The 23,958-nt window shown below is 43.6% G+C and overlaps 1 protein-coding gene and 1 long non-coding RNA gene across 5 annotated transcripts in view; one reads left to right on the forward strand and one right to left on the reverse strand.

Moving 5' to 3' along the window:
• The window catches only part of LOC308093845 (partitioning defective 3 homolog), a 318,000-nt gene that overhangs the window by 110,169 nt on the left and 183,873 nt on the right, over window positions 1-23,958 (reverse strand). For 3 of the 4 annotated variants that reach the window (XM_080440218.1, XM_080440217.1, XM_080440220.1), the window contains exons 14-18: window positions 20,267-20,437; window positions 13,221-13,371; window positions 5,630-5,822; window positions 3,251-3,405; window positions 2,223-2,267 (exon numbers count right to left, since the gene is read on the reverse strand). In XM_080440218.1, coding sequence (XP_080296344.1) covers window positions 2,223-2,267; window positions 3,251-3,405; window positions 5,630-5,822; window positions 13,221-13,371; window positions 20,267-20,437 — 715 coding nt within the window. The remainder of the gene's footprint in view (window positions 1-2,222; window positions 2,268-3,250; window positions 3,406-5,629; window positions 5,823-13,220; window positions 13,372-20,266; window positions 20,438-23,958) is intronic. The other variant, XM_080440219.1, reaches the window with a different exon arrangement.
• The window catches only part of LOC308093851, a 352,863-nt gene continuing 344,752 nt past the window's right edge, over window positions 15,848-23,958 (forward strand). The window contains exon 1 of the long non-coding RNA XR_013933903.1: window positions 15,848-15,913. This is a non-coding gene — a long non-coding RNA (uncharacterized lncRNA). The remainder of the gene's footprint in view (window positions 15,914-23,958) is intronic.

Here is a 23,958-nt window from a genome sequence, read left to right on the forward strand (position 1 = left end):
CACACAAGTTCTTCATTGACGGGTCACTATTGTATAACACATTGTAAACGATGTGCTGTCCATTTCATTATGAAGTATTTAGTGCTAATCCTGCTATATATATGTGTATAATGCAGTATATGTGTTATATACATATCATTTAGATATGGTGAATTAACAGAAGGATATACAAAGACCACATTCAGTCTGGTGCATGCTCTTCCATACATATCTCCCTCTGTCGCTCTCCACCTTTCTTCTCTCATGTCTCTCTTCATTGCCTTCAGCAGGATCTGTTATGCTATTTTCACACCTTCCTCAATGTCTCAGTAGCTTTCAATCCTTCTCACTCAGTGATGTCAGTGGTGTCTAATGTGATAGTATTCTTTTCTGGGTGTACCCCTCTCTCTTCGAGTTCTCCACTCTCTCTGAGCTCTCTCTCCCGCTCCGAGTCCCTCTCTCTCGCTCCCTCTGAGTTTCTCTCGGAGTCCCTCTCTCTCTCTCTGAACCTCTTTCTCTGAGTCACCCTCTTTCTCCGAGTTTTTCTTCAGCTTTATTGGCATGACATTGACACGAGATGCCAGAGCATAATTACGATTATAAAAGGTTATGTTACAATCTATCTATCCATTTCTGAGTCTCCCTCCTCTGCACTTCTCTTTCAGTGATGCCTATTCTGTTATTTTCACTTTTTCTCTTTTGTTTGCCTCAGTCTTTCTCTCACTTGCCCGCTCTTTCCACTTCTCAGCACAGGCTCTCTCTCTCTCTCTCTCTGTGTGTGACTTTAGCAGCAGGCCTCTGTTCAGCCGAAATGATGGTGAAAACACACCCGTCTTGACAATGACGGATGACTCGCTGTCAGCGCCCAGTCTTAGCCAAGGACAGAGCGCTTTCTCTCTACTCTTCCTCTCCCCTCTACACTAGTCACACACACACACACACACACACACACACACACACACACACAACATCCTTGACACACGCTTGCACAAAACAATTAGCGCCACGGCCACATTTGCCACGAGACAATCAAATCTTCGCTAGTTGCCCGCCCACTTTCCAACCGCGCTGAGCTACGACCTCAAACTGTCTGAGGCACCGAGGGAGTTTTTCACCGCACTCAGCAATGGATCCGTCTTGTCAACAGGAGAAACGACTACCTGGAACGCCGCATGAGGAAATCAAATGGCAAGACCCATTTGTTGTAATCTGTAAGAATGTGGAGGGAGGTGTTTATTTGTGAAGGAATAATAGAGTATGTCTGTAGTCTGTGGCTTCTCTTGCACTGCTCTCTTTGCGATGTCAAGATCAATGTTGCGCGAACTTTTTAATTTCTACATTTGATTGGCCCCCATTTGGGGTCTCCAGGACGCCAACCTATGCTGAAAAATCCTCAGTGTTGTTAATTTAACTTTGAGAATCTACAAAATGGAACCAAATGGACCAGTAAGGGTCCATTTGGTTCTTAACTATCCATCATTTAGTTGGGGATCCCCTGGAACCCCCTTTTACCACATGTGTTTCGGTGTTACAAGGCCACTTTGTCCATATTTCACCTGAATCCTGTCTATTGTGACAAGGACAATCGGACTAATGAAACTCCGCCAGAGTAAAACACATCTGGATGACAAGTTTTACATAGGCTAGCTGACTTTTTTTCCAGCACCTTTGACAGTGAGTTCTGGAGACAGAACGCATTGGCAGGGTTTAACGTCAGGTTTTTAACATGTCCTCATCACAACAGAAACATAGAATTAAGGTAAAAAGAAATCCACTTAAACCCCTGTTGTTGAACTGGACTTGAGTTACAACTGTACTTTGACCACTTTTCCCGTCTACAAACCAAATCTCTACGCCAAAAATAAGCGATCTACAAGGCTTATTTTTGTCTAATGTTCCCCCGACGCTGGGGTTCAAGTGGTTAACGATCCTAGATTGTAAGCCGTTGAGGTCTCTTCACCAATGCCACCAAGACACATTCCTGTAGGTTTTCCCAATCAGCGACTTGTGTATAAAAACACGCAAAAATGAACCAGTCATTTCTATCTCATGGGGCGCGATCACACCGAGATGCATCGCTAGAAACGTACCTGTGTTGTTGTTTTTTTGTCACTGTACTGTAATTTAGGTGAAATCCTAATGGACACAGATCCTTCTTTACCAAGGAGTGTTTCTGAAGCGTCCGCGCCTGTAAGCGAGGTATCTCAGTGTGATCGTCCCTCTATGACACAACCAATCCTTACCTGCGTTGGCATCGGGCCTCGGGTTGAGGTTAATCTCGTCCGCTACTGTTAAAGGGAGGATGAAGGATGCAGAGAGAAGAGGTATAGGAAGAATTTGTAGGTTGGGGGGGGGGGGGGGGCAAACATTTGGGGGAGGTTCAGTTAGTTAGTACTCATCACAGTCGGCATGCAACATTCCAGCATGGAGGCTTTGGACAGAACAACATCACACAATGTCTCCATCTCTGTTAGGGATCGGACGTCATGCGAGAGAGGAAATTAAAACAAGAGGGGAGTTGAGGATAGCAATCACTCGTTGGCCATGACAGCGTGCAGCGCGGACAATCTGATTCAGCCAGATTAGATATCATTATGAGGAGAGTGGGTGTGAGAGAGAGAGAGAGAGAGAGAGAGAGAGAGAGAGAGAGAGAGAGAGAGAGAGAGAGAGAGACACGCTCTACAGCCAGAAGCATTCATCATTACAGGTCGGAAGCCATTACTGTGAAGTTGTGTGGGCAGCGAATGTTTCGACTTTGTTTTCATACAACATAACAGAGGAGGGCTGGGGGGTGTGTGGGGGGGGGGGGGAATGTTGGAATATGGGGGTATTATTTGAGGTGTGTAAAAAGTGTTCAAGGAGACCTGGTTTGGTCAAGATATTGATGTGGACTTGACCAAGGACACGATTTTATATCCCCAAAATAAGCGAGCCCTCACTAGAGCCCTGCGCGCGGCTAGGGGGCAGAGCGCCCGTATGGCGCCCAGACCTCTAGTTTACTACATTCACTAAGAATGTAATATGAGTTATGTCACGTAACTCAAACACATCATATAAAGCATATCCCGCTGTATGATGTTCTTGCTAAGTACTGTACCTGTCATATCAGCCCTAGGAGTTATCAGTTATCAGCCTTAGGGGGTTATCAGTATTATTTTTGTAATCATTTCCCTTACCAAGTGCGATTAAAGGCTAGGGTACGTGATCCTAAAAGATAAACCATGGTTCCTGATGAGGACAGGTGGATGGCATGGTCGCTACAGTGTTGTACCTAGGTCCATGCTCTTGGACTTGCGCGTCTTGATGATCTCCAGCTGCGAGGCGGCGTCACCAAACTGCTTGGTGCGCTTCTCCGACATGCTCTGTCTGCCGAAGCCCTCCCTGTGGAACCCCACGTCTGGGTCTGTCTCCTCCGGGCTCAGAGAACTAGGAGAGGAGAGGAGAGGAGAGGAGAGGAGAGGAGAGGAGGAATAGAAAGAAGTTAACTTTTTTCATGCCAAGCACACCCAAATAAATATATATATATGGCCGTGGACCCCAATCCGTTTTCTTTTTTGCCAGGGACACCCAGAAGAGAAGATTTGTGTTAAAGAAATTCTAAATGATTCACACTGTCCAAATGTCCAAAAATAGCAGATGTACAAGCTTGCAGCGTGGCGCTGCGAGCTTGTACATCTGCGATTTTTGAATAGCCAATGCTGCAAAAATCTAAAATGACACAGATGCTTTCCCGGTTTTAATGGGTTAAAGGAAATAGGGAGAGAATAAGGAAAGAGTGAGGATGAGGTAAGAGTGAGATGAAAGGATGGATGGTGTGGAAAGACAGCGAGATAAAGAGAGCGATAGAAAGAGAGAGGGTGGGCAGGCATGTGTTGTCAGCAGTGAGGAGAGAGGGGGACGGGTGGAGGAAGAGAAGAGGGACAAACGAAAGAAGAAATAAATAAGACGACGGACGGAACAATTGAGAGTCGAAACGAGCGGAGTGGTAGAAGGGAGAGAATGAGTATGAAGAGAGAGGATAAATGATACAAAGATAAGAGAAATTGAGAGAGAGAGAGAGAGAGAGCGAGAGCGAGAGAGAGAGAGAATAGCAATCCAAACCGAAGCATAAACAGAGACGGAGAAAGAGAGGAACAGAATGAGAGAGAGAGACAGACGAGAGGGTTTTTAGAATTTAGATCACTGCTCAAGTCATCAGAGGCCTCATCAGCAATGTGTACGGGATCAAATCAGCCCTCTGTACTCAATACAAACACTGATGATTGCTGTAGCAGTGGCCCTGCTGCTAATCACCGTGCCACACATGCATGCACGTGCGCAATCACGCACACGCACACACACACACACACACACACACACACACGCCAGACAGTGTTGCCAGATTGTGTGAGAGAAACAAGCAAGCAGGTCTAGGAAAACCAGCCCAAAAAGAAGCGACTATGGGCCACATGAGCACTTTAACATATACATCAGCTATTTGAAAATAGCAGATCTACAAGGTAGATCGGCTATTTTCAAATTAAATCTTGCGGGGAAAATTATAATAAGCAGATCTGGCAACCCTGACGCCAGATGAAAACCTCATCAGCTCTGGGTCAGAGACGGGGGTCCTTCACATCAGGTCAAGTGGCCAAGTTGAAGTGGGCTGCCTGGTCACAATCAGAGATGCTTCAGACAGGAATAATGTCTAACGAACACGCACAGTCTCACACACACACGCGCACAGACACACACACGCATTTGCCAACACACATGCTTGCATGCACACGCGCACACACACACACACACACTCAAACAAACCGTGCAGGGACACCGTGACCTTGTATAAATTCCAGGCTTTCTCACATGTAAAAACTCCCTGGAATACATTTACATGAAACGCTGTCAATTCTAGGACGCTGCCATCTTGTGCAGCTGCGAGAAACAAAAAGCGGCCGGAATTTCTTGAACATACAAATCAAGGAGGGCGAGAGCCTCATAGCAAAGTGTGTAACGTGAGTGGAGTGATGAAGTCGCCCAGTCAAACAAGAGAGCAGGGATTTCAAACGCCGAGCCAAATTGACATTATAAATAGTTAGTCTATGGAAGAACCGTGCGGTTTACGTTCGAGGCTGGAAAGCTTACACAGTGCCTGACAAAGGAGTGAAAGACATGAGGAAATTAGTGAAAAGAAAATGTGGAAGAATGGATTGGTTTAATAAACATATGTACCCGCACAAGACTAGTGATCAAAACCCCACCAAAGCGTTCTCTCCTGGGCTAAGAACAGAGATTTCTATCCTGGGCTCCGAGTACATTACTGCCTCTTTTAATTTAAAGGAATACTTCACCCCCCAAATGACTTTTTTCCCTCCATCAATTACCCTGTGAAGCCTTGCATTCATGGAGAACTTTTGTTTGTGTTCCATTACATTCACAGTGAATGAAACATCCCAAACTAAAGAGAATATAGTTCTTGATGAATTGAAGAAAAATGTGAGTCCAATATTAACAACAGCAAAACCACATAAAAAAATCCTTCACCGAGAAGGAATTCAACACAAACAAAAATTCTCCCATGAATTCATGGTGTGAGTAATTGATAGAAAAGTCATTTTGGGGGCTGAAATATTCCTTTAAGAAAACAATTTTGAACATGTCCTCGCCCCACCTCTCGATCTGACTGGGCAGCTCCTTGGCCCAGGGCGGCGTCATCACCACCTCGCCGGCGAATCCCATGTCGTCGTGGGAGCTGGAAGACGATTGGTCGGAGAGGTGCGGCGGGAGCAGCGGCGGTCTATCGTCTTCGATGATGACGGTGTCGTCCTGGGGCATGTTGACGGTGGGAGACAGCTGGTAGTTACCTGGCAGAGAGAGGAGAGAGAAGACGAGTCTCCATGAGAAAAGCATTAAGCAAAAAAACATTAACTCCACGTGAACTCCACGCTATTTTAGAATCACTTTATTGTCAATTACCACAATGTCTTTTTAGCCTGTCCGTCCTTGACATACAAACACACACACACACACACACACACAGTCCCCTAACACACACAGGAATGACATTATTAGGGGTCAGAACATCCGCGGTGCAGCGCCGCCCCGGGAGCATTTTTGGGGTTCAGTGCATTGCTCAAGGGCACTTTGGCAGAGTTGATAGGCACCACAGATTTTGTCCCAGCCAACCTCCACTCAGTGCACACACACACCACCGGGTCATATGGGACACACACGCCAAGTTTGAGGCTGTTTGGTCGGATACCGCCCAAGTTATGCCCGGGACAGACAGACAAACAGACATAAATAATGTAAATGCTTCACCACTGCTAGATTGTATATTCCTCTTTTATCCACTGTAGGTTGACAGTACATGTTTGACCCTCCACACCCTCCGTCAGGGTCTTGAGTTCTGCAGTGTTGTTAGCTCTGCACCCATACTACTGGTGATCAATTGTTCACCAAGACTTTGGCTACAGCACATTTATATTTATACCTGTTAATAGCGGAAACACCATACAAAACCTGGTTGGTACAAGTGGAGATGGCTGGCTGGGCAGTGGGCACTACGTCAGGCACCCGGAACTGGTGGCAAGCAAACTGACACCGAGGGAGCCAACCCAGGGCACAGCCAGAGGAAAGCGCCACACCACCTACGTAGATACACTGCGGCGCGACAGCGGAGCTAACAACACTGCAAAGCTTAGGTGTTGGCTAGCCCCGCACTCTCACATCGGAGATGGCCAAGCAAAACCTTAAACATACTTCTATGTTTTTGTACCTTATTTCTACTCCCTGCGCTTTACTACCTGTTTACTCCTTTCTTTTTATTATTATTATTATTTTTAATCTTGAAGCTTAAATATATCTCTCTACCTCCATCTATATATCTGTCCTGTTTCAAATTGCGGTGCTGCTATATGACAACTGAATTTTCCCCCCCGGGATCAATAAAGGGTCCATCTTATCTATCTTTCTAAAACGCTGTAGTTTACGGTCTCAGCCAGAGCCAACAATTCCAAATGCAACCCACAGGAGAAAAAAAAATCATATTGTATATGATTAAAAACCAACAGCAGAGGCAACAAGAGAGGTCTACCGGGGTCGGTGCTGTTGTCCTCAGATAACGTTGGTGTGACCCCCTTGTGAGGACAGTGTTATGCCTGATCGTACGGTACACTCGGTTGCGTCCCCACAGTGTCGCGCGGCGAAAACGGCAGATATACAAAATGGCACGATGTGCCCACGTTGTGAGCTTGTACATCTGCCATTTTCGGCTTTAAGATACATATTAAGCGATGTTACGAGACACAGTAAAACATTGTGCTGTTAAGACCCCCCTCTCCCCAACGGGGAGCGAGTTCATGTTTTCAAGGCAACAGATAAACAATTCGAGATAACTCTGTTACCAAGAAAACAAGTTACACACACACACACACACACACACACACACACACACACACACACACACACACACACACACACACAGGGGAACTTTATTTATTTATTTATTTTTTGTAAACACAAGACCAACACTATTTTTTTTATATTTTCTGTTCATATTTAAACAGGGTGAAAGCCCTCCTGGCTAATCTGCTTATTGCCAAGCACACTGTGTTGGCAGTGGGTACAATGGCACTGCTATGTCAGAGAACGCCATGATTAATTCAAGCTGCATGCTCGCAAATAAAGATAAACCCCTCTCTTGTGCTGCGGCAAAAAAAATAAAAAAAACTCCACAAAAACAAGAAAATAAATAAATAAATAAGTCCCCTTTTTCTGTGCCTCTGATAGAGCGTGGGGCTTAAGAACTATCATTGGTATTCGGTGCCACAACTGTGTCTTTTAATCTGTTATTTATTTTCTTTTTTTCTGGTAGATGTCCACAGCAGTAGAAGGGCAGCCAGTCTCAGTGCCACATAAAAGTTGTGTTTGCTGAGCGCCCAGAGGGGCTTGGCTACAGAAAGCTCTGGGGGCTTTGTACTGGAGGACCTGGCAGCGTGTGTGTGTGCGTGTGCGTGTGCGTGTGTGTGTGTGTGTGTGTGTGTGTGTGATCCTAATGTGTTCGACACAGTGGGGTTGCTGTGAGCTACTGGGTACTGCTGGGCCAGTCTGTCCTCCTGGCCAGTATGGGGGAATGGTGGGAGAGACTGACCCGTTGTTACTGGAGTTGAATTGGGAGAGAGGGAGGGAGAGAGAGATAATGGGGCAAAGGTTTATGTAAATCCGTCTGTGTGTGTGAGAGTGTGCGTGTTTGTGTGTGTGTGCGTGTGTTGTCTGCGGATGTGATCAAATGCAGGAAAATACAAGGAAAGAAAAATTTGTTTCCCCATAATAAAGCTGCATCCCATATATTTAGTACTGTATGTATATGTGTGTGTGTGTGTGTGTGTGTGTGTGTGTGTGTGTGTGTGTGTGTGTGTGTGTGTGTCTGTGTCTGTGTGTGTGTGTGTGTGCCTGGCATCCTGTCGCTCATGCGCTGCCCTTCCTGCTGAGTGTGTTTGTTTCAGGGAATTTGAAAGTGTGGGTGAGTCCCGTCGCACAGCATGCACAGCTCTCTGTCAGACCACAAACACAACCATTCACTAAACCACACGCACACACACACACACACACACACACACACACACACACACACACACACACACACACACACACACACACACACACACACACACACACACACACACACACACACACACACACACACACACACACACACACACACACACACACACACACCTAATCCCATTTCTCTAAGCAGTCCAATGCGCAGCACTGAGAATGCCATCAATGTCACAGTTTGAATGAGTGCAGAACAATCAACTAGCTAGCACCAAGCAGAGAGCCACTGAATGTGTCAGCTCACTGCGCTGGCATCGCTCCACTTGTTTCAAGGAAGAGAAAAAAATAGAAATTCCTCTTTGTTTCAGTCCCGTACTACACCCCCAAGGGCAGCCATTCTGCAGCAACAATGGCCTCCAAACTACACACGCCACCCACAATTTACCTAATAAAAACACACCAGCACCATTCCCACTGGGTCTAATGAAGTCCTGATCGCTCGGCGCGGTCCGTGTGCGGCAAAACAATGGCAGCCATTTTCTTTCTCACAGTTACAACCTTCATATTCGTAAAATGGGCAATTATCAAAGACTATTTTGTTAGTAGGAAAACGTGTTGAATACCTTGAGGGCTTGGGGGGGGGGGGGTTGGAGGACGTGGAGTAGAGGGGGTGGGGGGTGGCTGCTCGGAGCGAGAGGGGAGACGAGATGTAAACGGAGATAGGGAGAGGTGAGAATAATTGGGCGAGGGACACGCCGAAGAGCGTTTTATTTTGTCGTGGCCTAGATATTTGCATAATTAGTGAGAAGGAGGTGGAGGGGTGTGTGTGTGTGTGTGTGTGTGTGTGTGTGTGTGTGTGTGTGTGTGTGTGTGTGTGTGTGCGTGTGTTTGTGCGCGCCTGTGCGTGTGTGTGTAGGGGGGGGGGTGCGGCGTTGCCAAGAATGTGGGGGTCTTGAAAGCGATTGGCTTGAAGGAATAATTAAGTCGCTTCTCTTCTCCCTGGCATCACCATGGCAGCAAAGTGCAGAGAGTAGTCCAAAGGGACCACCTGAGGCTGTTGTGCACGAGCACATGTCTGCATTCTGAATACAATACTGTCTCCTCCTACTTTTTTTTCGAAATCAGTTACAGTTGTGCATCATGCAAACGTGATAATAATATTTATACTGTATTATATATATATATTGAAGCTAAAAAGCATTATTTTACACTTTGCCTATTCAAAAATAGCAGATATACAAGCTCATAGCGCGGCACCGAGTGCCGCGCTATGAGCTTGTAGATCTGCTATTTTTGAGAAATCGTGAGAATGTGTGCGAATCTTTGAATATATATTCTTTTAAAGCGAACAGCTCCAATCTTTGCTTCTGGGGGTCCCTGGAACAAAATATTTTTAGATGGGGTCGGCGGCCAAATACATATAATTTTGGGGGTCCTTGACATGAAAAAGTTTGAGCACCACTGATATAGAAACATACGTTTTTCAGAAAATTGTTGGGATTTAGAAGACATAATCCTCCAAGGTTAGCTTTTTACGAAAATAATGGACATGCCCGACAGCACCGATATTATACGTATATACTTAACCCTCCAGGGTTAGATTTTTAGAGACCATCTTCCATTTCTAACCATTTTGAAAGAAGTGATACCTTGAAGGTAGAGAGTTCTGGTCAGGTTAGCGCTGAGCAAATTAAGTCACAGTCAGGATAAGACACTAATCCTTTCACCTTACTTCCCTTCAACTGTACTTTGACACAAAGCCACCTCAGAACAGCTTTCAACATGAGCAGCGTTTTGACATCTAGAGGACAGACCGGGAATATGGAGAAATGGGATTTTAGTTACTGTACTGTAACTGCACTGTGAGACTTTGATTTATTGATTGCCGTTTTCGTTGAGCATATTTGTACATACTGTATCTGTCAAAAGGATAAAAAAATATTACAATTTCCCTTGTGGTCTTTTGAGTGTAAATGTGTGTGAAAACTGAGTGCCACCTGTTGGGGGGTAGCAGAGACATACAGAAAAATAAAAATAAAATAGCAAAAATCTAAATAAATAGGTACTGTATGGACCCTGCCACAACTCAATAACTAGATGGTTATAATTAAGGGAAGCTTCTATCCTGGCAGCTTTTAACAAAGGACTTGAAGTTAACAATATAAGTGGTGGAAAGTAACTAAGTACAGTACATGTACTCAAGTACTGCACGTAAGTACAATTTTGAGATATTTCTTACTTAACTGGAGTATTTCCGGAGTGATATGGGACATTCTGTGTTATGGGTACTTTTACTTTTGTTACTTTAAGTATATTCTGATGCCAATACTTTTGTACTTTTACTCGAGTAACGTTGTATTCGCACATGGTGGTATTGATATTTTTACTAAAGTAAGAAATCATACTTTTCCTACCACGGCTTAATCGGCTTAAAGGCGGTTACACACCGGCGAATGTGCGAATATACGCAAAATTCGGACTCGTTCCGAATAATTAAAAGACGCTTTTTCGCTTCGCTTTTCCGCTTTTTCGCGCCATGTACGCTTGCATTGACTTTATAAGGTTTTTAAAAAAAGCGTATTATTCGCACGAAAAAATCGCCCCGGTGTGTAAGGACCTTAAGGCTTGCAGATTTCATTCCATATAACTGCTAAATACGGAAAAAATGTACAGTCCTACAAAAGTGTAGAGTCCTTTCCCATACAGCATTTGAATCTGCATGGTACAAACTATGAAGTATGTGGAGCTCCCTCTAGTGGAATAACTGTGTGTACATCACTAAGCTTAGAAAAGTAATTGACTAGATAGGTATTTGGGTACCACCTTGTTTACAATCCTGTGGACCCTACACATTTTATCATGTGGTTCTCTAACGGCGGTGCATGGGGACGTCACCATGCGTAGAGCCTTCAGCTTCACCAATCTTCTCCATTTGGGTCGGTCCAGTGCTAGGGGCTCGGCTTCAGCTAGCGACAAGCCCATTTGGTGTAGGTCCCTGGTGATGGCATCAATCCAACGTGTGCAGATTAAAGAGTCGCTCTTTAATCTGCTCTGAGGAAGGCTGTGGCCGAAACGCGGCAGCGTTCTCGCAATAAAATGACAAACTGAGCCACTGTCTTGCAGTATTTATTTTGAAGTGCCGCTTTTTCCACTTAGGTGGTTTTTGATTTGATTTGTATACATAGCTGAGCACCCACTGCCTAAACTAAGAAGGCATCCAGAGGAAGCACACCAGTTTTTCTTTCTTATTTGTATTATGTATTATGTATTCATTAAAATGTATTATAATGTATTACATTGCAGCATGTTGTGAGCTTGTGGATCGGCTATTGTATGTGGTATTGACACCCATTGTACCACGAAGTATCACATAGGGCTTAAGTGGCCATTCAATCAAAACCATACCTGATTGAAGTCTGAATTAATAGGGTCTTGTGTTGTTGATACACAGGTATAGTTTGTTTGTATATATATTTATCTATTTCATGGTTGCACTGAGCCCTTCCAACACACCATGGCACATGGACAACAGCCACAGGAGACGGCACAAAGAGCCCTTCTGTATAGTAGACAAATGCTGCACTATATTAATTCCACCATTAATACATGTTACAGTCCAAGTAAAAATAGCCGAAGGACGCCTAAACACACAAGTGAACAGGCCTGACTTTTAAAATGACTCAATAATTAAGTACCCTAACAATAATGGCTAATTACGTAAATACAGCTGGAAAAACTCCATTTGATCCCTGCCTCAGTGTATTTTCCTGGTGGGCTCGCTGTTCCAAGTCAGTTAGATTTGTCCACACAGGATGTGGGTGAACCATGTCCTCCTCCTCCTCCGGCTCTGTCTTCAGGACTCACTGGCTTTTAATGTCTCAGAAAACGTCCCGGAGAAGACGGACAAACGGCACCCTTGGACGTTATCCAACCACAGAGGCCGGGGCTAGTGATTGATTCAGCTGCGCGTGCTTATATGTGCGTGTGTGCGCATGCATTTCGTCTAGCCGATCCATCTGTCAGTGACATAAGCCAACCCAAAGACATCCACTCCAGAGTGTGTGTGTGTGTGTGTGCGTGTGTCCGTGTGAGTGCATGCGCTGAGGGAGTGAATGAGCCAGAGAGAGAGAGAGAGACCGAATGTGCATCTGTGTAATTGTACGCGTGTGGTATGATTGATAGACATTCGGTCAGGAGGGGAGCTCTGTCAACGGTCCAGTTAAGCCAGATGGCCGTACCGTTGAGCCTGCCTTTCAGTCACACTCAGCCCAGCCTGGGCCTCGACGGGAGAGGAACGTAACTCTAACCAATGGTTAAGTCAATCAATCATAGGTTTGCTTCCCCAAAAAATTACAGTCTATTTGCGCAATGTCTTCTCCCATCAACCCCAGTCTTTGATTTCCCTCAAGTCCGTCGATCTGAACAAGATTGTCAGATCGCTCAATTCCTACTACTATTCCTACTCAATTCCATCCATGCTTATAAGTAAGTAAAGTAAGAGTGTTAATTGTACAGGTTCCAAATGGACATTTAGAGTTAAGTTAATATTCTGTATTCTCCAAGTTCACAATTGTGAGCTTGGAGATCTGCCGTTTTCAAACGGTTATGAATGTTCGCCTATAATAACATGCCCAAAATAGGGATGCCAGGTTGGGAGTGGATAAGGAAACCAGGCCTAATACTTGTAGGTTCAGTCTTACCCACGGTGCGAGGAATCACTCCCTGGCGTGGCATCAGGTTATCATCCAGGCCCTCCAGGCCACCGTACAGCGAGTGTGAGATCCGCCGCTCGTGGTCATCCAGCGAGGTGTTCATGGTCTGCTGGGGTCCCAGAGGGCTGCCTGGTCTCTCCTGAGGCGGGGACAGGGAACACACGTTCAATACATCAACCAATACATCAACCAATACATCAATACCACTCTAGGAATCTGATGTTGTTGTGCTGATTCGTCATGGATTTATTGCAAACCCCATCTGCATGATGATTTCCCTTATAGAACGAGTAAGGATGTAAATGCATTTTTTCATTTTTCATTGTTTCAGCTACTGTGCTAAAATGTGATAAAAATGCACTTGATCTGAAGTTAAGGCATTTCTTTCTCTCTCCCTTTGACTGTAAACATAACATTTTGAATGGTGGGGAGTTGCAGGGCTCGTTGGGCTATAAGAGAATACAAAAATACATACACAGAAATATTTCATTCTACATCAAAGTACTATATCGTCTCTGTCGGGCAGAAACCAGATATCTACTTTTTTTTTAATTGTATAATCAGTGCTATTGAACACCCTTTACGTCTGTGTGTGGGTTTCACAAATATTGAATCAACGAAAAGTATTAAAAAAGCACCATTGGATCCTCAAAATGTCAGACAAACCACCTAACTCCAACTTGTGGAGTTATAATGCACAATAATGGTCAAAAACCTCCCAACTCCACTTGAGCTGTACTTGGGTAAAATGGTGATAATATAAGGACACATTCATGTATCTGCCAATGTATACAGTCAGTCACCATACCAACTTTGATGGGGCAGTATAGTGTTGTACATTATCTGAAAAGTTAATATTTTTGGTTTCTGCCTATATATATAGAATATATATATATATATATAGAATATATATAGAATATATATAGAATATAGATATAGAATATATATATATATATATATATATATATATATATATATATATATATATATATTTTTTAACTCTGGTTTTAGGATCTCTAGTCTAGCAGAAAGATGTGACCTTGTGAGCTTTCCTCGTTTTGATATTAGCACATTTCAGTCTGTAAGCAGTACAATTTCAATTACAGTCGTAATTACAGTATCTACTGTATTGACCAAGCATGGTCAATAGATTATGCACACACAGGCGATAGGTAGCTGGCATTCTAACGCTGCTAGATAAACAATGACGTATGGGTGAGTGTGGCTAACCATGCTAACACTAGCAGTGTGACAGCGAGGATAAATGACCATGGATTTCCTATAGCCCGTTAACACGCCGGCAACTAGCGTAGCTTACTCTCACCACCCTGTGGGGAAGGAAGGGGGATTTAGCCTCCTAGCATGGTGACATTTCCCATTGGGCCCGCAATGACACTCTGTTGTTTATTGGACAAATAGGCCATTTGCTGGCCCTGTCACCTTTAAACACCCATCCCCAAGAAGGCTGAGATGCGTGCGTACATGTGCACATGTGTGTGTGCACGTGTGTGTGTGTGTGTGCGTGCGTGCGTGCGTGCGTGCGTGCATGTGTGCGTGCGTGCGTGCGTCTTTACAGCCTCAGTGGTTGTCTATTAGATCAATAAGCATATTGATTCGCTATGTTTTCTGCATTGGTTGGCGGAAGGTGATGACAGCACTTTGTCATAAAGATTACCATCATCACCGGCATTGGATAAAAAAGCGATAACACTATCACACTAGAGTCGATACTAGGGCCAAATGAGCCTAATCAATGACCATGACTAGCTAGGCCGGGCTTCGATTTTGGCAGCAGGGTCCTTTAGGCAATGATCCGATAAGCCTGTTAAATGCTAACAGCGTTCTGATAACCACTGGACTTCCAAATGGACTCTATGGTTAAAAGTAAACAACAGCTAGAAGAAGACATCACTTACACAGGATATCCATGTGACAGCAACAGTAGGAAGGCTGTTGGTTAGCCACTTAAACCCTATACACTTCAGTTGACCAGGTACAGTACTTGGCCCATTTTCTTTCACCCTCTACACCAAATTATTTTGCTGAAACTAGCCATCTAAAAGCTCAAAATGTGAGCAGCATTTTCGCTGAAACGTCTGCCTATTGCCTATACTGTATGACATGCCCAGAATAGAGACGGTATGGTTCATGTGGTTAACATCCCCATAATGCAAAGCCAGCGTTTGTAAAAAAAACAAAACCTGGAGTTCTGTTTTTTTCTCCATGATAGATTCAATGTTGGGTGTAGAAGAAAAAAAAGAGAGCAGATCACTGACGAAGGGAATTAACCCATTAAGACCTGAAGCCAATTCTACAAAATGTATTCTAATTCCCAACAGTATTCTGAAAAAAACGTTTCTATATCAGTGGTGCTCAAACTTTTTCATGTCAAGAACCCCCAAAATGATATGTGTTTGGTCGCGGACCCCCATCTTGTTCCAGGGACCCCAAGAAGCAAAGATTTGAGTTAAAAATGTTTGCTTTAAAACGATATATACATATTCAAAGATTTGCACATTTTCACAATTTTTCAAAAATAGCAGATCTACAAGCTCGTAGCGCGGCACTCGGTGCCGCACTATGAGCTTGTATATCTGCTCTTTTTGAATAGCCAAAGTGTAAAATAATGCTTTTTTAGCTCAAAGCTAAAAATGACAGAGATGCGTCCCAGGTCTTAATGGGTTAAAATGAAAAAAACCTTGTAAATAACACAACAACTTATCAAAGAAGCAACACGGGGGACCAGAGAATCATTTTCTGGGGGGGGGGGGGAGGCCATATGGTGCTTTGGACTGTTGGCTAGCGAAGCCTTTTGACTTTAAATGAGATAGTTAATGAATTGGCCTGCTGAGGGGCCTTGGTGAACTTTTCTCTCTCTGTGGTAGCAGGGGAGATTCTACGGCGTATAGAGGAGTGCAGAGACAAATCACACAGCAGCTCATTGCACATTCAGGCTGATAATTAGGCCCAGAGCAGAACCCAAAGCCCATCGGGTAATGGAATGGAGATGAGGAAGTCTGGTGTAACTTCTTCTTTCTGTGTGTGTGTGTGTGTGTGTGTGTGTGTGTGTGTGTGTGTGTGTGTGTGTGTGTGTGTGTGTGTGTGTGTGTGTGTGTGTGTGTGTGTGTGTGTGTGTGTGTGTGTGCGTGAGAGAGAGAAATGAATAGGCGGGGTAGGGGTGACTGCACGCACTCATTCTTGATGTGATGCCAAATCATTTATTTGGAGATTAATTAGAGATGGGATATTGTGGGAGAGAGGCTCAGAGAGTGAAGTAAATTAGGAATTCTCTGACACATGTCACCAAAATGTCACAAATTACCATAACCCCTTTTGATATGTTTGGATCTGGATGGATAGTTGTTGATTTGATACGTGAAGGGCGTCTGACTAAATTAATTGAGCAGATGCAGTGTGTGTGTGTGTGTGTGTGTGTGTGTGTGTGTACATCAGATGGAATTTCTCTCAAGACCTAAGAACGGCAAATCTCTTCCTGCGATAAATCATAGTTTTGATTGGAATTGTCAACATACTTCTCACCACGTCTCCAGATTTATGTTTTTATTCATTATTTGTTGTTTTATATTCATTATTCTGCTTCGTGCAGAGGAGGGATGACCTGGCCACAACACAAGACCCCAACCCGGAGTTAAGTTGATCCATCTACGTTTGCTGTCGGGCATAAACCTTGTATCTCCATATTTCAACTTTTTGTGTTTCTTCGTAGATTAATGTCCTACTACTTTTTTTTTCTTTCTTTTTTTTTATCAAAGGAACCAGGAGATAACGCTATCCAAAAAGTTGCTGCTCCATTCACTTCAATGTTAAAAAAATAAACAGAGAAAAAAATCACATTTCTTCTGTTTTACCATTTTTTGTGAAACATGCCATCTTCAAACATCAAACAACAAATGTCAACGAGGTCGTGATGACCTCGTTGACATTTGTGAAACCACACCTGAAAACCCTCAGTGATTAGCAACCATCAGGGGATCAATCATACTGGAGATAAATATTCTGTGACTACTTGAAAAGGTAAGATAATAGCAAAATCCTTGCACTGGGACCACACGGCCAGAACTAAGTCTGGCACTGAATGAGTTAATAAAAATAAAAAAAGGAAGGTTTTTTGACATACAAGGTTTCCACCCAACAGTGACGATATGGTAGACACTCTTAACCATAACGCTATGGCAGTGCCACTACTTACCATTTTATTTCCCCAAAGAGTGATAGAGTTTAATTTAATGTACTAAAGAGATTTCCCAAATGACCTCTGAATTGATGCATGTGTGCATTCACTTAATTATTTCTATCCAATAAGAGAACCGTATTGGAGAGCCGTATGATATCACTGCTTATGGATGTATTAGATCCTGTGTTCTGCCGGTCTCGTTCCAGAAATGGAGAATGTAAAGTTGAATATGCAATATCAGCACGCCTTAGGCGTTCCATGCACGGTTATCATTGTATGCAGATGGGCTTATTGCATGTTCTTAATTTACTGACAGATAACCGGTATTTGTAGAGGTAATATAATTCCCTATATAGACGCATTAAATGAATACAACTGCCATTCTGAGGGCCGTGTCCAGAAGATCTTAACAAATACTTGTAGGATTCAAATATCGATTGTGTCTTTGACGCGTGCGCTAATATTTTACCCACAATTCATTACCCATCTATAGATTTTACAAATCAGATTAGACGTGTGTGTGTGTGTGTGTGTGTGTGTGCGCGCGCGCGCACGCACACGCACGCACGCACACACGCACGCACGCACGCACTTGTTCATTTCATTGTGTTTCAGTTCATTATCTGAACATTTTGTTCATGTGATATCAATGCCTATGGGCAATTTTTATTAATAATATTTTCTGCCTACCTCAGTGCCTTCTCCAAGGAGTTCTTTATTCTAATACCTAGACACACAGGAAGAGCCCCGAGGCCATGCCTCGGGCTGTGCATGCGATGGATACATTGACCACGTTCCCGAGGGGATAATACCTATTCTTTTACGACGCTTTTCTCTGAAGTGAAGTCTGTACAACAACACTCGCATGCCAGCGGCCACAGTCATACATGCACGAAAGAATGTACACATGCTGTGTAGTATGCATACAGACACACACACACACACACACACACACGCATGGACACAGGACAGAGGCAACGCAGCCAGGACACAACCAGGGTTGCCAGATCTGCTTATTATAATATATATTCATTTGAAAATAGCCGATCTACAAGCTCACAACGCGACGGATCGCGACGTGTTGTGTGCTTGTAGATCTGCAATTTTCAAATAGCTGATGTATTATGTTCAAGTACTCATGTGGCCCATAGTCGCTTCTTTTGGGCTGGTTTTCCTAGACCTGGTCGCTTGTTTCTCTCACAGAATCTGGCAACGCTGGACACAACACAACAACACACTCGTCCAGGTATCTAGCTTCAGCCTCTGCTTTCAATTACCAGGCAAGGCCAAGGGGAAATCAACACGCCAGGTTGGCGAGGAGAGCAAGGATCCAGGCTGTGCCGGAGGCACGCACGCACGCGCACACACACACACACACACACACACACACACACACACACATACAGAGGCATGCACGTGCACACAACAGACACACACATCTGCGCAGACTGTAAACCAGACAAAAATGTGAGCCTGCATGTGCACACACACCTGCGTGCTCACACACACACTCACACACTCACACACACACACACACGCACACTCTATATAACATGTTACACGCTGGCTAATCTCTCCAGCAGGCGACAGGCCAAGGCGTACAGAGAACACATGACAGTGAAATGGGGGGAAAAATAAGTTGTCTGGCTCAGTTCGCAGTCATGGTGATTTTTTTTCTTCCCAGCAGCCTTTAGGGGAACAGGGAGGCTGGGGGGTGGGAGGGGTGGGGGTGTTGTAAACTACCGTGACCCGTCTTGGCTTTTATTCTATGCCTTTAATACAGAAGCGGACTGCTTTTCAAAAAGGCACATCTGCTATCAGCTTATTCTGGGATTGCGGTGTGAATATCTTTCTGATGTGTATTCAAAACACAGAACAGGCCACACTGTCTAAACCCAAGACAACCAGCGTCTCTGTGATGTCACTGTGTTACGTAAGGTCATTGTTTTTTTTCACCAGAGGACAAACAACATGCCGAAAACAAAATATTAAGAATATCACTTTAATCTTTAAAAAAATCTTCAAAACATGGAAAAAACACTTTTGATGATGGAAAAAAAAAATCACATTTCTTGTAATATCAATGAATACAATAAGGGGTTTGATCGGAGGAGTGGTACATTTTCCCCATAAGGACCTCTCATCTCCCTCACACATAGAAAACCTGCAGATCAAGAAAAGCACACGCACCAGAGGTCATACAAATATTTCTGCACACCTGTAGCTCCACTCCAAAACGAGGGTCCAAGGCAGGGTACAGGGATTATGGGCCTGTAGTGTCTGTTTACATACTGTAGTTATACAGTACACAGCCTTTTGAGAATGTTTTTATAGCATGTTGTAGCCATTCTGGCAAAAACATGTAAAACCAGTGCTTCCCAAACTTTTTAGCTCAAGACCCAAAAAGAATGTTTTTGCTCGACACCAAAACCAAAACAAAAAAAAAAACAGATATACAAGCTCACAACGCCGTGTTGTGAGCCCGACCCATCGTTTGGGGAAACAGTGATGTAAAACTACACCATTGGTTCTCAAAGTGGGGTCCGGGGACCCCCAGGGGTCCTTGAGGGGGTACCAGGGGGTCCCTAGCAAAATTTGTTAATATAGCATCACAACTTTAACCATACTTTATACTTTGGCTATTCAAAAATAGCAGATAGACAAGATCATAGCGCGGCACAGAGAGGGGCACAACATTTTTCTGAGATGGGGGGGTCCGCTCGCAGCCAAATACATATCATTTTGGGGGTCCTTGACATAAAAAAGTTTAAGAATCACTGAACTACATCTCCCAGAATCCTCTTGTTTTGACTCTCTCTCTAGGGTCCTTACTCCTTACCTCATTTCGTTTGGTCACCCGTCTGGCCACGATGAGCTGGATCATGCCTCGCTTGTTGCCCTCGGTGGACATGGACAGGCGCAGCGTTTCCATGGCGTCCTGGTTGGTCTTGCCCAATAGCGACTCGCCGTTGACCGCGATCAGCTGGTCGTTCACCCGAAGCCGGCCGTCCTGTACGGGAGGAACACACGGGAAGTGGCGTATGAGGACGTGAACACACGGACACACACACACACACACACACAGGTGGTGTTGCTCTGGTGACCATGTTAAAATGTGTTTTTAACCCATTAAAACCGGGAGAGCATCCGTGTCATTTTAGATTTTAGCTACTGTATATAAAGCAACAGTTTTCAGAAAACTCTTAGGATTTAGAACGTTGGTTTAGAACAGCGGTTCTCACAAATAGCAGATGTACAAGCTCACAGCGGGTGACTTTGTGCCACGAGCTTGTACATCTGCTATTTTGAACATTTTTTAAAAATCTTGTAAGTGTTTGAAAAATGTTGAATCATTTTGAAACACAAATCTTCTCTTCTGGGGGTCCCCGGCACAAAACATTTTCAGATGGGGGGTCCGCGTCCAAATACATATCATTTTGGGGGTCCTCGGTACAAAAAAGAAAAACTACTGATCTAGAAGGCATTTGTATAATCGGCCTCAGGTCTGTTGATTTGTTACTTTTTAAAGGTATTTCAAGAACAAAAACTAAGTCAACAAGGCAGGTTTTTCTTTTGTATTATGTTTATTATCTATATGCATATTATTTTTGGAGGATTATGTATGAGAGTCTACTTTCTCTTTACTTTGTCTTTTTTCTTAGGGTTAACGTACTTTTTAGGATTTTCAGTACCCTACTGTGTGAACACATGGACCAGCTCAGTAGCCTTGTGGTTAGACTGTCTGCCCTGAGACTGGGATTTTTGGGGTTCTATTCCCAGCCCAAAGAGTTCATACCAAAGGCTATATAAACGGGACCTAACGCCTCTCCCTGCTTGGCACTCAGCATCAAGTGCTGGATTGAAGTCCCTGCGACATACTAGCGTCACCTATGGCAGCGGTTCCCAAAACTGGGGGTCCTCAAATTTGGGAGGTCCCCAGATGATTAGCTTAACCACTTAACCCATTTAGACAAGTTTTCTGAAAAACATCAAATATTTATTTAAAAATTACAACAAATGTATGTTGCTATATACTGTACTGTACATAGCAACAGGAACCCCAAAAGAGGTCCTTAAAGGTATAGTTACAAATAGGGGTTCCGGCCCAAAATGGGTTAAAACCCAAATGGTGTCCCTCAGGGCTCACTACTAGTGTCTTTTCTGTTTTATGTCATTGTGGGGATAGCTTTCGCTGAAAATAGCAGATCGACAAGCTCACAACGTGACGTTGTGAGCTTGGGTCGCAGCCTGAAAAGTTTGGGAACCTTGACCTATATGGCTCGGGAACTCCTTGGTTCCAAAAGCTACTGTGTGTGAACACTTTGGAACCATGTATTAAATACTGTTATATCCTATATATTTGTCTGTGTTGTTTATTTGCTAGCAGGACCACTTGAGAACAGACGGGTAGAGGTTCATGAAACTCGGGTGGGAATGATAAGTATTGGCTGACCCCGAAGAGATGAACTTTTTGTTTTCTCGAAAAGATCTTATAGGTCAAGATCACAATGGAGAGTCGTAGAGCAAGAGATGTTGCTGTGAGTAGGGTTTGCACCCCCAGGTGCGTTTGTTTAATTGAGAGAGAAAGCAGCAGACAAGAGACGGCACAGAAAAGCAAAGCTTTGACCCCGAGGCCAGCAAACACATTCATGGACTCGACCACAAATCAACCCAATGAATGTTTACCCCATTCAATCCGGGAACGCAACTCTGTCATTTTAGATTTTTTTGGGCCTATTCAAAAATAGCAGATCTACAAGCTCATAGCGCGGCACCGAGTGCCGCGCTATGAGCTTGTATATCTGCTATTTTTGAAAAAAGTGAACATTTGTGCAAATCTTTGAATATATCTTTTTTAAAGCGAACATTTGTAAAATATTTTGTTCCGGGTTCCTCAGAAGCAAATATTTGAGTTACAAATGTTCGCTTTAAAAAAATATATATATACTCAAAGATTTGCACACATGTTCATGATTTTTCTAAAATAGCAGATCTACAAGCTCATACCATGTAAACCTGTTTATCTCATTTCTAAATGCAGCATCTCATGTTCCCATTTTCAAACTTCCAAATTGTACCAACAAGCCAGTCTTCTCTAAATGCACAATAAAACTATGAGCTTCAATTTGGGGAAGAAAAACTAAAAACAAAACAAATCAATCTAACACTAGTATCATGAATGGAAACGCTCGCTCATTTAAAAAGCAGCCAGCCGTGGTCCAATCTAAACAAGGAAGTGTTGCTTTTAGCTTCATTATCACACCGTCATCAACAGACTGGACCGCGTTGAAACGCAACCAGGCAGAAACTCAGTGAGAACAGAAGGCGTGGCAGGTTGTTGTGGAGGTGGCTAGCGGAATGTTTGGAGATGTGTTTATTTTGATCATAGAAAAAGGCCTCAGGGTTTATGAGTCTGCATATTCAGACAGCCATAACACTGTATAGAAACACCCCAAAACCCACAGACACTGTATAGAAACAACCCAAAGCCACAAACACTGTATAGAAACCAAGGGCCCAGCTTCCTGCTTTGAAATTGAATCGAATAAGGAAGAGAGTGACAGTTCATATGAATGGCCTGTAGTTTAGCTGTTTTACCCCTGCTGGTGTCAGAAAGAATGTATCTCAATGCAAGCCGATGGGTTTTTGACGAACTTTAGACTTGATTTTCTTACCTTAATAAACATTGTCATAAATACTATATGCTTCCAGTCGCTAGTTTAAAGTCTCCTTTTAATCATCATGATATGCGTTTTGGTAAACTATGGTCCCATTTATTTTAAAATTGACGATAAAGTAGGCTATGCTCTAGGAGGGGCGGGATGATTTGATTGACAAGCTACACAACCAATAGCATTCATTCCCCGCCCCCCGCTCTTGATTGACAAGCTACCCAACCAATACTGGTCTGGTTGCATTCTGCAGGATATGACGCGATATGATTTGAAATTGCTGAACAATCGGCTTCATTTACGGTCTGTAGAAACCAATGGCGTAGCTTCGTCCATTCTTTTTTTACAGTCTATGATAGAAACACCCCAAAGCCACAATGTACTATTTCTTTGTTGTCCTTGTATGTCCAAAATCGTTCCCTTTTTTAATAATTAATTAAAAAAAGTGAAAATAACCTATCTACAAGCTTTTCACTACTTTTGAGCAACACACTTGTTTGATGAAGTGGGGCATTAATTACGAAAAAACAAATAGTTGAAATATGGAGATACAAGGTTTCTGCCAGTAACGACAGTAACGATTCGCCCAAAATCTGTGGGAACATTTTTGAATGCTTTGCACTCACAATCATGCCATTGTCTTTTAATTTCTAAGTACCATAACTATACGCATGCAAGGAGACTGACTTGGTGGTTTTGCTTACATGTGTCACATTACTTCTGATGGAACATTTAAGAAGAAGAAGAGTACTAATGGGTGGTTATGATGTCAAACCAGAGGACTGTCATGGTGACAGATGCAGCCATGTTGACGTCTTAAGCTGCACTGCTGCTCCAACTCAGAGAATCCTCTGAGTCT

The sequence above is a fragment of the Gymnoscopelus braueri genome, assembly GCF_963280865.1.
Source record: "Gymnoscopelus braueri genome assembly, chromosome: 10".
Lineage (NCBI taxonomy): Eukaryota > Metazoa > Chordata > Actinopteri > Myctophiformes > Myctophidae > Gymnoscopelus > Gymnoscopelus braueri.